The 15,132-nt window shown below is 35.3% G+C and overlaps 1 protein-coding gene across 7 annotated transcripts in view; it reads right to left on the reverse strand.

The window, feature by feature from the left end:
• Positions 1-15,132, reverse strand: part of SNX13 (sorting nexin 13) — a 121,985-nt gene that overhangs the window by 80,905 nt on the left and 25,948 nt on the right. For all 7 annotated transcript variants that reach the window (XM_014830562.3, XM_014830560.3, XM_014830561.3 and 4 more), the window contains one exon: positions 1,788-1,900. In XM_014830562.3, the coding sequence (XP_014686048.1) occupies positions 1,788-1,900 (113 nt within the window). The remainder of the gene's footprint in view (positions 1-1,787; positions 1,901-15,132) is intronic.

Genomic DNA, 15,132 nt, shown 5'->3' on the forward strand with positions numbered 1-15,132 from the left:
AGAATTTCAGATCCCGCCATGTGACTCAGTATTATCTCAAGAGTTTTTAGTGGCTCTCCCATACACCTCAATATCCCATCTTATCTAAAATATTTTAGAGAACTTTACAAGTATTCAAAGAAATTTTTGAAATAATTCCTTGATAAATTAGCAGACTCAAAAAGGGAACAACAAAGGTTCCCATGACTTTAAAATGAATGGATTCATCACCCTTCTCCCTTCCCAAATTTTATATGGAGTAGTTTAGTCTAAGAGACTCCATCTTCCAAGCGTTCCTGTGGGTCCTATCTTTGCCTATAAAGCTGCAATTTCCTCCCTTTCTGAAGTATTGGGAAGTATTCTGAAATCCTTCTCCTTTACTTTTGCCAAGGGCTTATAAAATTAGTGAAACAGAAGAAATCTCTCCTTTTCAGAGAAACATCTCCTCAACACAATCTCCTTTGCAATCAGTAAAAGCAGCCATTACCCTATGGAGCAGAGATGCAACCATGCAGCTCTGGTCTTAATTTGTGACTAAGCAGTGTAATTTAGGAAGCTCAAATGGCTGCAGATCTGTAAAGTCTTCAATCATGTTTATAATCAATAAAATATTCAAAACTCCATTTATCTGATTCCTATGACTTATTTCTTAATTGTTTCAGTATACAGTATCATATCTAAGCAATTATGATGAAAATACAAAATTTAAAATAAAATGCAGTTTTATGAATAGTCCTTGAAGTAGCCACTCAATTAATTTTCACTTGTTCAACAATCAGTGGTGCACTCCCTATAAATGGCTACATGTGACTTTCAAACCCACGTCTTGAAAGAGGTAATAGGTGGTAGATAAATTCTGAAGCCACCCCTTTAGTGTCTTACACAGTCTTTCAGGCCACAGTTGATATATGCTATTCAGTCCAGCTAAGTCCTCTAAACTTACAGGATCAAACAATTCCTCCAAATGTTTGGGGTTCTCAAAAGACTTTTTAAAAGAACTCACAGGTATTCATTTCACAAATAATTACATAAATGTATCATATATATATATATATATATATACATATGTACATACACACAGAGATACATACACACATATTAACAACAAAATACTCATTTCAGCTAAGAGACTTTGGTTAGAGTATCTAAATAAGCATCTCGCTTCTCTATAAATTTTCTTACATAGAATTCATGTCTGATACTAAATGTTCTGCATAGGAAGCTATACTAAATCATGACTGAAATCTCTCTTGCAAAGGTTTATCAATCAAACTAAAGAATAAACATTGTAAACCAAATAATCATGAAGAGAAAACTGTAAAACCAGATGTATGTGTGAATTTTCTAGAACAAAATGACAGCATTCACCAAGGGAAATAACTAACATTGTTTGGAGTCTAATGAATGAAAAAGTACCTTCTATGATGTAAAACCTGATGCATCATCTCAATTTAACTTACTTATCTTATTAGTATTACAAAGATAAGGAGATTCAACCTTAACGGGGGAGTAACACCAAAAGGAATAAAAAAATCTTTAAAACTTTTCCTATTACCACAAAAAGTTTATATCACTGGAAATTGAAATTTTATTTTCGAAGATGACTAACCATATTTCTGGTACAAATCATCATCATCACTGTTTTTCTATCTATGGGTACCTTAATTTTACTTTTGTAAACTTTGGTAAAACCAATTTGTAAAAACAGCTTTCACAAATAAATCATACTTCCATTTTTCATGGTCATTTGTCTCAATTTTGAACAAATATAACAAATAAATTGTAAAATTATCATTGAGTATACTTACCCACCCACAAAGCAGAGGATATAAAATGCCAAATAAAATATTACAAAGGGTCCAAAGGTTATTAGAGAAAGGACAATGCCAAGGCTTCCCCATCCCCATATGGATAGACTGGTCTGAAATAAAGCAAAAAATAATTTTTTTAATAAATAATTTTCTATACGAATGAGAAAAGAACCAACACAACTTTTACACAGTTTTAAATTTCTCCTTTAAATATTTATGGCACTGTTTCAATAATTGTTAAGATATTTACTTTTGAAATGTTAATTACACTCTTGGAAATTTGTCTCCAAGAAACAATATACAAAATCTGTATGTAGAAAGAGATACGCAGAACAGCAATGATTTTTAAAAATCTAGTGGCAATGTAAAGGTACAACAAGAAATAGTTACAAAAATTGTTGAATGACAAGCGGGCATGAGAAATGATGAAGTATTTGTAAAAATATTTGTGTATTTATATATGCAAAAGCATATATAAAATGTTAAGTAGACTACAAAGTTATACTTATTTAGAATATTTCATTTTAAAACTTAAGTCCCAACTAAAGCATGATAACTACAGCATGTCAAGACTTTTCAAAATTAAAATTTCAAGGTAAGAAATCCATATCTCACTGAAAATTGTGATATTTTTCTTTTACTCAAATTGTGTGGAGAAACTGTAAAATTATAACTGCAAAAGTTCCAACTTCCAGTTGCCAAAGTTTACCATGAGCTCAAGAAAACGTCTCCAAAAATTCTCCATCCTTAAAAATAAAAATCCTATCTTGTTTAGAATTATACTGTATTATCTAATAAAAATACTCCTTTTGTTGAAGGCAAACTGGATTTTAGCAATTTAAGTCATAATGAATAAAATGTATTCAATTCAACAAGTTCCTACATCCATTTGCCTTGTACTGTGAAGTACACAAAGGAAGCATTTGTCCCACTCCTGCCATCAAGGAGCACAGAGAAGAATGTCTTATAGCAATGGAACAATTAGACACTGAACCAAAAGAAAATAATAGAAAGCATTATAAGATGCTAAACAGAACAAAATTAATGACTAAAAAACTATGGAATAGACAATAAGCACTGTGGCTTATGCGAGAAAGGACAGCAGTATTTATTCATTCATTCATTCACCAGTCATTGCCTCCTATGTGCTGTAAGTTCAAGGTGTGGGGAAACCACAAGGAATAAAACATACCCTCATAAGTCTACATTCTAGTAAGGAGAGAAAGACAAGCATACCCTCAAAAATTTACATACCTTCATAAGTTTACATTCCAGAAGGGGAAAGAAGACAAGTAAATATATAAAATGGGGATAAGTACTATGCAGAAACATAAAGCAACTGAATATGGCTGGTCTAAGAAGCTCTAATGATTAGATGACACATGAAGAGAAAGCTTGGACAAGATTTATTTAAGGAGAATTTATAAAATTGAGTCTTCCATGGGGCCGGCCCCGTGGCTCAGAGGTTAGGTTCACGCGCTGCACTTTGGTGGCCCGGGGTTTCACTGGTTCAGATCCTGGGCGCGGACATGGCACCGCTCGTCAGGCCACGCTGAGGTGGCGTCCTACATGCCACAACTAGAAGTATCCACAACTAAAAAAAATATACAACTATGTACGGGGGGGATTTGGGGAGAAAAAGCAGGAAAAAAAAAAGATTGGCTCAGGTGCCAATCTTTAAAAATTGAGTCTTCCTACACCAAAATGCCCCAAATATATTTCCATTTATTTATACCTTCTTTTATGTCATTCAGTGGAGTTTTTTATTTCTTCTTCTATATAGGGCTGGTACAATTTTTGTTCATCTGTATTTTTATTATCCTTTTTCCTCATCCTGCCCACTATCATCTTTTTAACAAAGGACTGAAGGCCTGCTGATGAAGTTTCTGCTCTCCCCTCATGATCTCCTCCCTGAATCAGCTGGGGATACTATTTCACCTACAGAAGTGGTCTCCTCTGACTTGTAAGACTGAAAGCAGGCCATGGTGATTTAGCATAAAGTACACAGCAGTCCAGTCCCTCTGACAATACTTCTGCTGAACATCCAGTACCTGATCCACACTACAGTACTGCCAGATGCCCAACTATGAGAAACAGATGCTATTTTCCAAGATTCACTCAAAATCTTATCCACTGATAAGGGGATAAGCGGGTATCTCTGGGGATAAAGGAAGGGAGCATGCAATTGGAGGATAACACACAGGAGGCTTCTTAAATACTCAGTAGTGTTTCTATTTCTTAATGAGGTGTTTGCTTTAAACTGTATAAATGTTTTATTTATTCTTCTGTTTGAATCTATCTTTCACAATTAGCAAAATTTTCAAAAAAGAATCACAATTAGTTAATATGAAGATTATTTAATGCAGCAATTAGTTAACATAAGGAGATGCTCCACTGTCCAAAAATTCATTTTCAGAATCCTACAAGTCTCTTCTTATTCATTTGAAAACGGTAGCAAAATCACCAAAAAACAAATTCTTATTCATTTAACAAATATTTGTGAATACCTACAATGTGCCAGGTGCAAGTGATTTAACAATGAACAAAACAGACATTACTGTCACATTAAAAAAAAAATCTACAAGAGAAGAGCCTTTCCTTAACTAAGTTTGAGAGAAATTTTTATATTCCAGAGACTAATAAAATTAAACATTTCCAATCAAGCAAGTCAGATGCTCATTTGCTTTGTAATCTCTTACAATAGCTAACTTCAAATAGTAAACTCTTCATTGAAACATCAGAATAGTGAATTGACCAAAAATAAGAAAGTTTTGTTATTCTTAGTGTTCCCATATATATAATTGGCTGATATCACAATCTTATTATTTGGTGCGATTAAGAAAAACATTTGATCTAAAACCATTTAAAAATCTTGAATTCTAATTATTTCCTAAGATGATACAGGATGATAAAATTTAGGATAATTTTGTACTAGGTCACAAACCTTTCACAAATTCAAACAGGTATTAATTACCTCAAGAATTGACTTAAAATGGAAGCCAAAAAATATAAATAAGTCTACATTACAGTGACTTACAATAAAATAATCCTTGATATGTTACCATTTTCTTCTCTAAATACAATAATCAACACTGAAAGAGCGACACTGGTTGGTTCCCTAGAATCACTGACTCACCACCTGTGAGTTAGAAGAAACCGTCAAGATCATCCACTGCAGTACTTCTCTAACTTTAAAGTTCTTAAATGCAGATTATTAAAATGCAGATTCTGATCCAGTATGTCGGGGGTGGGGTCTGTGATTCTTTTATTTCTAACAAGCTACCAAAACTGCTTAGAACTAAGGACAATTACATATATATAAGTCTCCCTAAATAAATCTCTAGGTCCACAAAACCTTATTTACAATTCTAAAACCCAAAAAGCTCTGAAAACCAAAACTGTACCAAGCATTCTACATACCCTATCTCACCTACTTCTCAGAACAACTTATGAAGTAATCAAGAAGGTAGTACTGCTTGGTGCTCAAAAAGTATAGACTCTGAGTGCAAACCTCACCTTTACGACTTGTTAGATGTGTAACCACTACAAGCTTTCATTTCCTCACCTACGTCATGTGATTGTTGTGGCGAGTAAATGAGACCATGGTTTAGTGGTCAATTTTATTATTCCTAGTTTAACAAGAGAGAAACTAAGGCACAGAGAAATTAAAAAAAATTGCCCAAGGTCACACAGCTTAATAAGTATAAGAGTGAGGTTTGATGCTAGGCAAATCCTGACTCCTTAATGAACCTTAAAATTTGTCAGCTGACAATTGCCTAAAGTTAAAAGTCACAATAAGAGAAAAATGCTAAAGTCATAAATGAGTACTTTCTTTTATGTAAATGCTAATCAGCTTAATAGGCCTTCCAAGAAATTAGTCAAAAAACTACTTGTAACAAAAGTAATAAATCCCTGGCCTGAATATAAATATGTAATTTTTATTATGAGATAATCAGTTTATCCATGTATAAATAATGGGAAGAATTTTGGTTTTAAAGGGTGTCAATTTATTAGCATGCCCAGACATCTGTTTGGTTTGGACAAAAAAATGACCCGTGCTGCCAAGATGCTTGAGAATCAAGAAATAACAATGCAAAGGATCATATATGCCTCCTGATGATAGAAAGCAAGTAGGAATAATTTATCTCATGATATTTTATGCCTATGGAGTCATACTGACATTTACCTCACTTGATCCTCACCACAGTCTTTTATGACAGGAAAGGCAGCATAATAGAGTACTAAGAACACAGAGTCAGAAATCACAGATTCCAGTTTGCCACTAACTTTCTGTGTAACTTCTGCAAAATCACTAAACTCTCTTTGATGCAGAATTCCCATGAGCACAATGAAGGAGCTGAGGTGTGAGATCACCTCTCAAGTCAAGCCTAGCTATACTAGATTGGTTAAGTAACTTTGCTCATAATGACACAGCTAATTGGATGCAGAGCCAGGCCTAGACTCTCCTGGTTGCATGTGGAGACGGGCTAAGTGGAAACAGCTATTGTAGATCACATGAAGAAAAGAGTGTCAGAGCTCTCAGAGAATAGACCTTGGACTCTGACATGAGACTCACTAGAATGGGTCAGCCATTCTCAGAGTTATATTCACCTGGTATATCTGACTACATTATAGGGCATAGGACAGCCAGACAGATAGGGCTGATAATCTTAAAGCTGATAGCACTTCGGCGCCAACTGCGGTCAAAGAAATTATATATGTAAGTTTAACAACAAAAATAAGTACCCATAAGAAGAGTGGCCTTATTGCAACTATATTCTTTTCCTCCCATCTTAATCCATCTACAATAAGTTGAAAGTTCTTCTTGAAGTAATTTCAATGGAATGTGCTCCTAACATGGAACCTCGTCTCATTCAATATTATATAATAGTTTAAGCAAGGCCTGGTACAAAGAAGCTGTTCACTAAATATGGAACTAATTAATTAATTTACTAACCAGAAAAGTAAAATGGGGGAGAGAATGGGAAAAGAAGGAAAAGAAGAAAAGAGGAGGACAGGAGAAATGGGAAGAAAAGGAAAAGGTGAAGAGAAAGTGAAAAAGAAAAGGACTCTAAATTGAAGTGCCTCTCCTCATCCCCACCTTCTGGCTTTAGAAAGAGCTATACACTCCTACAAGCACAACACACATCAAGCCCCCACCCTCAAAAAAAAAAAAAGAAAAATATATACATATATCACCCAAAAGCTTGGTCCTTGAGATTGCTGTACAGAAATAGTCTTCTTTTGGCTGTCTCAACATATCCTGACACCAGCCCACACCATTACTTCCTTTTCAGGGAGGCAGCCACACAGGGATCATCAGTACATCTATTGGGTCAACTGGTCCCAAATCCTTTTCATGCTCCAGGGACAAGGGAGTAAAGATCCTCTTCCACTCACCCCTATTTAAAGTACCTAGTATATTCTTATGAAGACAATTAAAGACTAGTGATATGGTACAAGTTTTCAATCCAGCTTTTGAGCCAAGAAGGACAGAGGGCCTATGGAAAGGGCAGACATCTCAAACTACCACCCTTCTCTCCAAACTGGCTAACTGCCCAGATGGCAAAGACAGTGGCCACTGGACACCTGTGGAGCTGCTCCTTCCTCTCCTAACTGGGGGTGCCCACAATAATTAGGTTATACATACATACATAGTACCCCTTATATATTTTTAGTTCTTTGGTAATAGAACCCTCTCCCTTGTAACAGAAGTCTGTTGTCTAACTTTTATACATTTTCAAGAATGAATTACATCCATATATGTAGGTGACTACCTGAACAAACCCTGCATTTTTTTAGTTAGAGCAGTACTTATAAAAGGTCACAGACTACCACATAATTAAGACTACCAGCATCCAATGACAAAAAAATACAAGAAAACCAAAAAAGATACAATGAATTCAGTGTTTTTTAAACTAGATTCTATCAAATACAAAATGCCTCTACACAGTTTGAAATAAAAGCAGATACATTCACAATATGTATTTGTTTATTCAGGATATAAACTAAATTAGGCTGCAGATCCTCCCTGTCCCCACAGCCGCCCATACATTGGAAATCACTGAATTAGGGTCTAGAACAGTTCTGACAGGCTTCCAGCAAATACACAAAAACCTCAAACTACAAAACTACTTTACCAAGGTTTCCTGAATTTCTGATAAAAGATCTAGTAGATACACAACTATCCCTTAAAAATAATTGATTAAAGCAAAAGTTTCAAAGCTACCAAAGAATAAGACAGTTAAATTTCTAATTATGTGAGCTAATAGAATCCATCAAGATACCAGAAAATATCAACTCTATGTATTTTGAACAAATTGTATCTTTTCGTGTCAGCAGATTTACCCTTATTTTTTTAAATTCAATTACCTACTAGTAAAGAAAAGTATGTAAAGCTATCATTCATTTAAGAAAGAGAAGGAGAGGGGCCGGCCCCATGGCGGAGTGGCTAAGTTCGAGCACTCTGCTGCGGCGGCCCAGGGTTTCGCAGTTCGAATCCTGGGCGCAGACAAGGCACCGCTCGTCAGGCCACATTGAGACAGCGTCCCACATGCCACAAGTAGAAGGACCTGCAACTAGGATATACAGCTACGTACGGGGGTGGGGTTGGGGAGATAAAGCAGAAAAAAAAGAAGACTGGCAACAGTTGTTAGCTCAGGTGTCAATCCCAAAAAAAAAAAAAAAGAAAGAGAAGGAGAGAGTTATAAACATACATACATTTGCTTTTTTGTGTATAACCTTGGCCCTGAGCTAACATCTATTGCCAATCTTCCTCTATTTGCTTGAGGAAGATTGGTGCTGAACTAACATCTGTGCCAATCTTCCTCTGTTTTATGTAGGATGCCGCCACAGCATGGCTCAATGAGTGGCGCTAGGTCTGTGCCCAGGACCTAAACCCATGAACTCCGGGTGCTGAAGTGGAGCACTCAAACCTAACTACTACGCCACCAGGCCAGCCTTTGCTTATTTTTTTAATGCAAGGATATACAGAAACTTTAAAAAATGATAATCTATAGGGAATAGAGAAAATGGGGTCGAGGGGACAGGAATAAGAACTGGACATCTCTGAAAATACCTTGTTCTGTAGATCTGATTTTGTAATGGTATCAATACTTTACGTATGAAAAGATTTTAAAAGCAATCTCTAAAAATCAAAAGCAAAGTGAAACAAACAAATCTAACTGCATATACTAACAACGTGGAATAACCATTTTGACTGTGACTCGTTAGTGCCATGTACCCTAAGAATAAAAAAAATACAAAAGAAAATCTTAAACTGCTTCAGTGAAAAACAGTGCTGATAGTTCCACTAAAACAAACCAAGGTTACTGAAGGAAGGGCTGATTCCAAGTCTGGAGCAGGGAATGAGTTTAGGACGGGCCTGAGGCACCTTGCCATATCAGAAAGCTACCAAAGACTACTGAGGATAAGTCAAGAGGACTCAGGAGACAACCTGAAGAGCCTTCGACTGGCTAAAAATGGAATCACTAAGAATAACTGTAATGGATTGGAGCACTTCAAATGTTTGAGTCCGTGAAATCGTGAAGATTATTTTTATTTCCATTGATCAACTTTGAAGAGTGCTAAAGAACCAACTCTTTTAGAAAAGTGGTGGAGAATTAAGCATTTATCAGGGTAATCAGACAACTGATGAAAATTCAGTTTCTCTTTAAGGAAATATTTAATACAATAAAGAAGAAATGAAAGAATGTCACCATATTGCAATCCTTAATATAACAGGGATATAGTAGTCGGGGCAGAAAGAAAGAGAGAGAATGAACAAACCAGACATTACATGCCTCTCAAAAGAAAAATACACACCACCATCTATGAAAGAGTCTTGCTGGGGGGAAGGAAAAATCAAACCTGAATTTGATTTAGGAAATGCAGAAGAATGAGAAAATGTTACAATATACTATGGAGAAGAACTAAGCAAAACTTGGACTATGGGGAACAATAAGGGCAAAAGACCCACTTCCTTCAACAAATGAAGGGCAAGGGAAAAAGACAGAAAGAGAAAGGGGAGGGAGAAGGAGGGTTTGGGAGAATCTGTGGGTTAAAATTGCAGTATGTAGAGCTTACTCAACTTGATTTTAATAAAAATACAATGGAAACAGGAAAGAGGGAGAAGAAGGATGAGGAAGGAAGGAAAAAAGAAAAATTGGGTAATTCTAAACATTTTCTGGATATTTAACGATATTAACAAGTTACGGCTTATTTTTTAGCTGGCGTAATGGTATTATTGTTATGTTCTAAAAGAATCATGTTTTAGAGGTGCATGATGAAATATTTATAGATGAAATCACATATCTGGAATATTGTTCAAAATAATTCTGGAAGTAGAGAATAGGGGAAAAGTGAAAAATGATATAGATAAAATATAACTGGCCATGAGTTGATAATGTCTACGCTGGATGTAAGGACAGGCAGTTTATAATACCAATCTTTCTACTTTCAATGTTTGAGATTTTTCATTAAAAAAATTTTTAAAACACAAACACTAATCACAGAATTCACTTACATAGTGAATTCATTTGCATTTCCTAAGTAACCACTGCAAAAAATGAACAGCCCACAAACATGTTACATATTTACAGCCCAGGAAAGTAACCTGGGAAATTAACCTGGGATTAAAAATTTCCTATGGGGGCCAGCCCTGTAGCATAGTGGTTAAGTTCGGCGTGCTCTACTTTGGCAGCCCAGACTCATGGCTTTGGATCCTGGGCACAGATCTACACCACTCAACAGCCATGCTGCGGCAGTGACCCATATATAAAGTAGAGGATGACTGGCTCAGATTCTAGCTCAGTGCTGATCTTCCTCAAGCAAAAAAAAGAGGAAGACTGGCAACAGATGTTAGCTCAGGGCTAATCTTACTTAGCAAAAACAAAAGTTTCCTATGATTAGCTGACAGTAGAGCAATACACACGTGGCTATTCAATTAAGACAAAGATTCTCTTAAATATGGAACTAAATAATGAGTTCTAATATCCTATTTTTCATGTGCGTATGTGTACATTTTATATAAGAATTACTGTCCTTCAAAATAATTATTTTGGGGGGTTTAATATTAATTTTATAATAATCAGGCATATACTGGGCCTTAACTATACAAAGACGAATCAGTTTATGCCCTCAATATGATCACAAACTAAAAAGGTAAAATACACATGTAATAATAACATAAATGTGATAAGCACCATAATAAAAAGATTTACAAGGTGTTTGGGAATACAGAAAAGATAAAGTCTCCAGAGCTTAAAGAGTATTGAAACTTCTTTTAAATTGTCGTCAAAAGTCAATTTTACAATTAACAAGAAAAATCAATCTCTTTTCTTTACAGTTACTTACTCTTTCCAACAAAATGGTATTATCCAAAACTGATTACCAAAGCTTTAGTACGTAAAGTTAGTATTTTCCAAAAATAAAAACTCCAAGTGAACAAAGATTCACAAATGCTAAGACTATTCAAGAGTGTGCCCCACGGAAAGTACTCTTCGTTTCAAAAGTGGGACAAAGGATATCATTTGTTTACTGAACTTAAGCCCAATCCTCAAGGCTATTTATACTTTTATGTCCAAATATATTTAAAGATTCCATTTATAAATGGCAACAAAGTAAGTCGTGAGAAATAAATGTACTATTCAAGTTTTCCAAAAAACTACACTAACAAAAGATAGTCTTTTCAACAAATGGTACTAGAAAAACCAGACATCCACAGGAAAAAAAAAAGCACACAAATCTAAGACACAGATCTTATACCCTTCACAAAAAATTAACTCAAAATGGATCAAAGATCTAAACCTAAAACACAAAAAAGCTGTAAAAGTGCAGAAGACAACATAGGAGAAAACCTAGATGACTGTGGGTATGGTGATGCCTTTTTAGACACAACCACCAAAGACACACCTCAAGAAATAAATAACTGAGAAGCTGGACTTCACTAAAATTGAAAACTTCTGCTCTGCAAAAGACAGTATTATGGTAATTAAAACACAAGCCACAGACTAGGCGAAAATAACTTGCAAAAGACACATCTGATAAAGGACTGTTATCCAAAATACAAAAAGAACTCAAAACTCAATAGTAAGAAAACAAACAACTTTGATTTAAAAAGGCCAAAACACAGCCAGTGGTGTAGTGGTTAGGTTCACATGCTCACTTTGGTAGCCCAGGGTTCACAGGTTTGGATCCCAGGCCTGGACCTAGCACTGCTCATCTGGCTGTGCTGTGGCAGCAACCCACATAAAATAGAGCAAGATTGGCACAGCTGTTAGCTTAGCACCAATCTTCCTCAAGCAAAAAGAGGAAGATTGGCAACAGAGGTTAGCTCAGGGCCAATCTTCCTCACAAAAAAAAAAAAAAAAAAAAGAGGAGGGGGGCCAAAATAAAGAAGATGTGTTACATATACACACAATGGAATACTACTCAGCCATAAAAAAGACAAAATCGTCCCATTCACAACAACATTATGTTAAGCAAAATAAGCCAGACAAATACAAACACTATATGATTTCTCTAATATGTGGAAGATAAACTAACACATGGACAAAGAGAACAGTTTCGTGGTTACCAGACGGGAATGAGGTTAGGGAGTGGGCATAAAGGGTGAAGGGGCACATTTATATGGGGACTGACAATAATGTACAACTGAAATTTCACAATGTTATAATAAACTATTATGACCTCAATAAAATTTTTTAAAGTGAAAAAAAATGGGCTAAAGACTTTAACACCTCACCAAAGAAGATATACAGATGGCAAATAAGCATATGAAAAGATCCTTGACATCATATGTCGCCAAGGTCATGCAAATTAAAACCATAATGAGATACCACTACACACCTATTAAAATGGTCAAAATCCAGAACACTTACAACACCAAATGCTGACAAGGATGTAGAGCAAGAGGAACTCTTCTCATACAATGCTGGTGAGAAGGCAAAATCACACAGCCACTTTGAAGACAGCCTAGTGATTTCTTACAAAACTAAATACTATACTCTTACAACATGAGCCAGTAATCATGCTCTTTGGTATTTACCCAAAGGAGCTGAAAACTTATGTCCACACAAAAACCTGCACGCAGACGTTTACAGCAGCCTTATTCTCGGAAACTTGGAAGCAAGCCAGATGTCCTAAAGTAGGTGAATGAATACATAAACTGTGGTACATTCAGACAATGCAATATTACTCAGTGCTAAAAAAAAATGAGCTATCAACCCACAAAAAGGCATGGAGAACCTTAAATGCAAATTCAAAGTGAAAGAAGCTAATGTGAAAAAGCTATATACTACATGATTCTAACTATATGACATTCTAGAAAAGGCAAAACTATAGAGACAATAAAAAGATCAGCGGTTAGCAGAGGTGGGGGGGAGATGGACAGGCAGACACAGTTTTAGGGGAGTGAAAATACCTCATATGATATTATAATGATGGCTATATATTATTATACTTTTGTCCAACCCATAGAATTATAACACCAAGAGTAAACCTAAGGACTTCGGGTGATTATCATGTGTCAACATAGGTTCATCCTTGGTAACAAATGTACCATTCTGGTGAGTAATGTTGATAATGAGGGAGATGATGCATGCGTGAGGGCAGGGAGTATATAGGAAATATCTGTACCTTCCTTTCAATTTTGTTGTAAATCTAAAATTGCTCCGAAAAAATAAAGTCATAAAAACAACTACATATAAACAATCACAAGTACAAGATGATTTTACAAAGGAAGAGAACAGTAACAAGATGGCACTACTCATGAATCACAATAAATTGATACACAGCCTTACAATGCCCAAAAGAACAAATATCAAAAGTCAAATTGCTCAAAATTCATTCAACTTTTAATAAAATGTAAAAAAATTATTTTCACATGATGTTAAAATTAACTATTTAGATTCATTTCACAGATTTCATATTCCCTCATCTTAGTACACGAAACTAGAGATCAACAACTCAGATACAGAAAACCTTAAGAGAAATTATAAACACATATAAAATTATATATCATTTAATTAAGGAAAATTGTTAGATGATCGAAATTTCAGGTGACATGATACATTAGCAAATACTTCAACAAGCTCCATCTAGGCTGTCCCCATTTCCCCCAAAGAAAATCACACTCCCTTTACTCAAGATGCCTACTGTATAAATTCCTCTCATAATTTAACCTGATGTAGGCAAAAGCCAGTTAAAGAATCAGGAATCAAATTCTAACATTTTGGGCACATTTTTTTAAATATAATTTGTAATTGTAAGATCTAATTTTTATACAAATGTAATTTATTTACAAGGGAAACTGTTCCTAAAACGGAACAAACATGCACAATCAAAACTATGAAAGTTCCACTTGCAAGAAACATTACTCTTCCCTCCCACAGAGAACAAACAAAAAAGCCAAAGGTCAGTTCCAACATATCTCCCTGATTTTCCTATGGAATGAGTAGCAGACTTCCTATAAAAATTCTTCACTTTGACTCAACAAAAATAAATAAATCAAGACAATGCAGTAAGTCCTAAATATTATACTCTGAGTTCATTTAGTAAATCAAGTGTTCAGAACTTGAAACCCACTGCCTAACAGAAACATTATTATTCATGTGGGTTATATTCTTGGGGTAAAACACTAAAGTAGTGTGTATGTGTTTTCATTTTGAACTTAAATATGCAGAATAAAATAACAGAAAAATATCCTCCCTAACTAACCACTCCAGTTTCAAGTCACTGAGCATAGTGCCCAGGATCAGGACTCCAGCAAATAAGGAGCTGAAGGTGGCAAGGATTCACTGCCAGAATACCTACTACAGATGGAATAGGTCTCAACCCATCTGACTTCACGACCCTATTATTACTCAATATTCCAAACCAAAGGATTGAGCCTGTCTCCTTTTCCAGTACAGTCTTCTGTGACTTCCACTCAAGTTTCCCTTCTTACTTTAGCATGCAACAGAACCAAACCTATCTCAGTTAGGTAATGCTGATTGGTCTTTGTTACAAAGAATTTAAGCTCCGAGGAAGGGATCAAAAACTGGCATTTTTATTTGGCCAAGATAGTATTTTTTTATTCTGGACAAATATTTTTTTAAAATTACATAAAAATCAGGATTTCTGGCTTTTCTCAAAAAACAGAAAAATCTGGGGTCAACAGAATCACATCTCTGCAAGGCAATAATGGGATAAAGCTGAGTGGCAACAACTCCCACGAAAAAGAGCCAGGAACTCTTAAGGATTGCTACAGTCCCATCACTTGCTATAAAGTTCACCTGATGCCAAAGATGTGCTTTATCGTCATAACGTTACAGCTGTTTTAATGAAAGAAAAATATTTATCT

Source organism: Equus asinus, chromosome 1 (genome assembly GCF_041296235.1).
Source record: "Equus asinus isolate D_3611 breed Donkey chromosome 1, EquAss-T2T_v2, whole genome shotgun sequence".
Taxonomy (NCBI): Eukaryota; Metazoa; Chordata; class Mammalia; order Perissodactyla; family Equidae; genus Equus; species Equus asinus.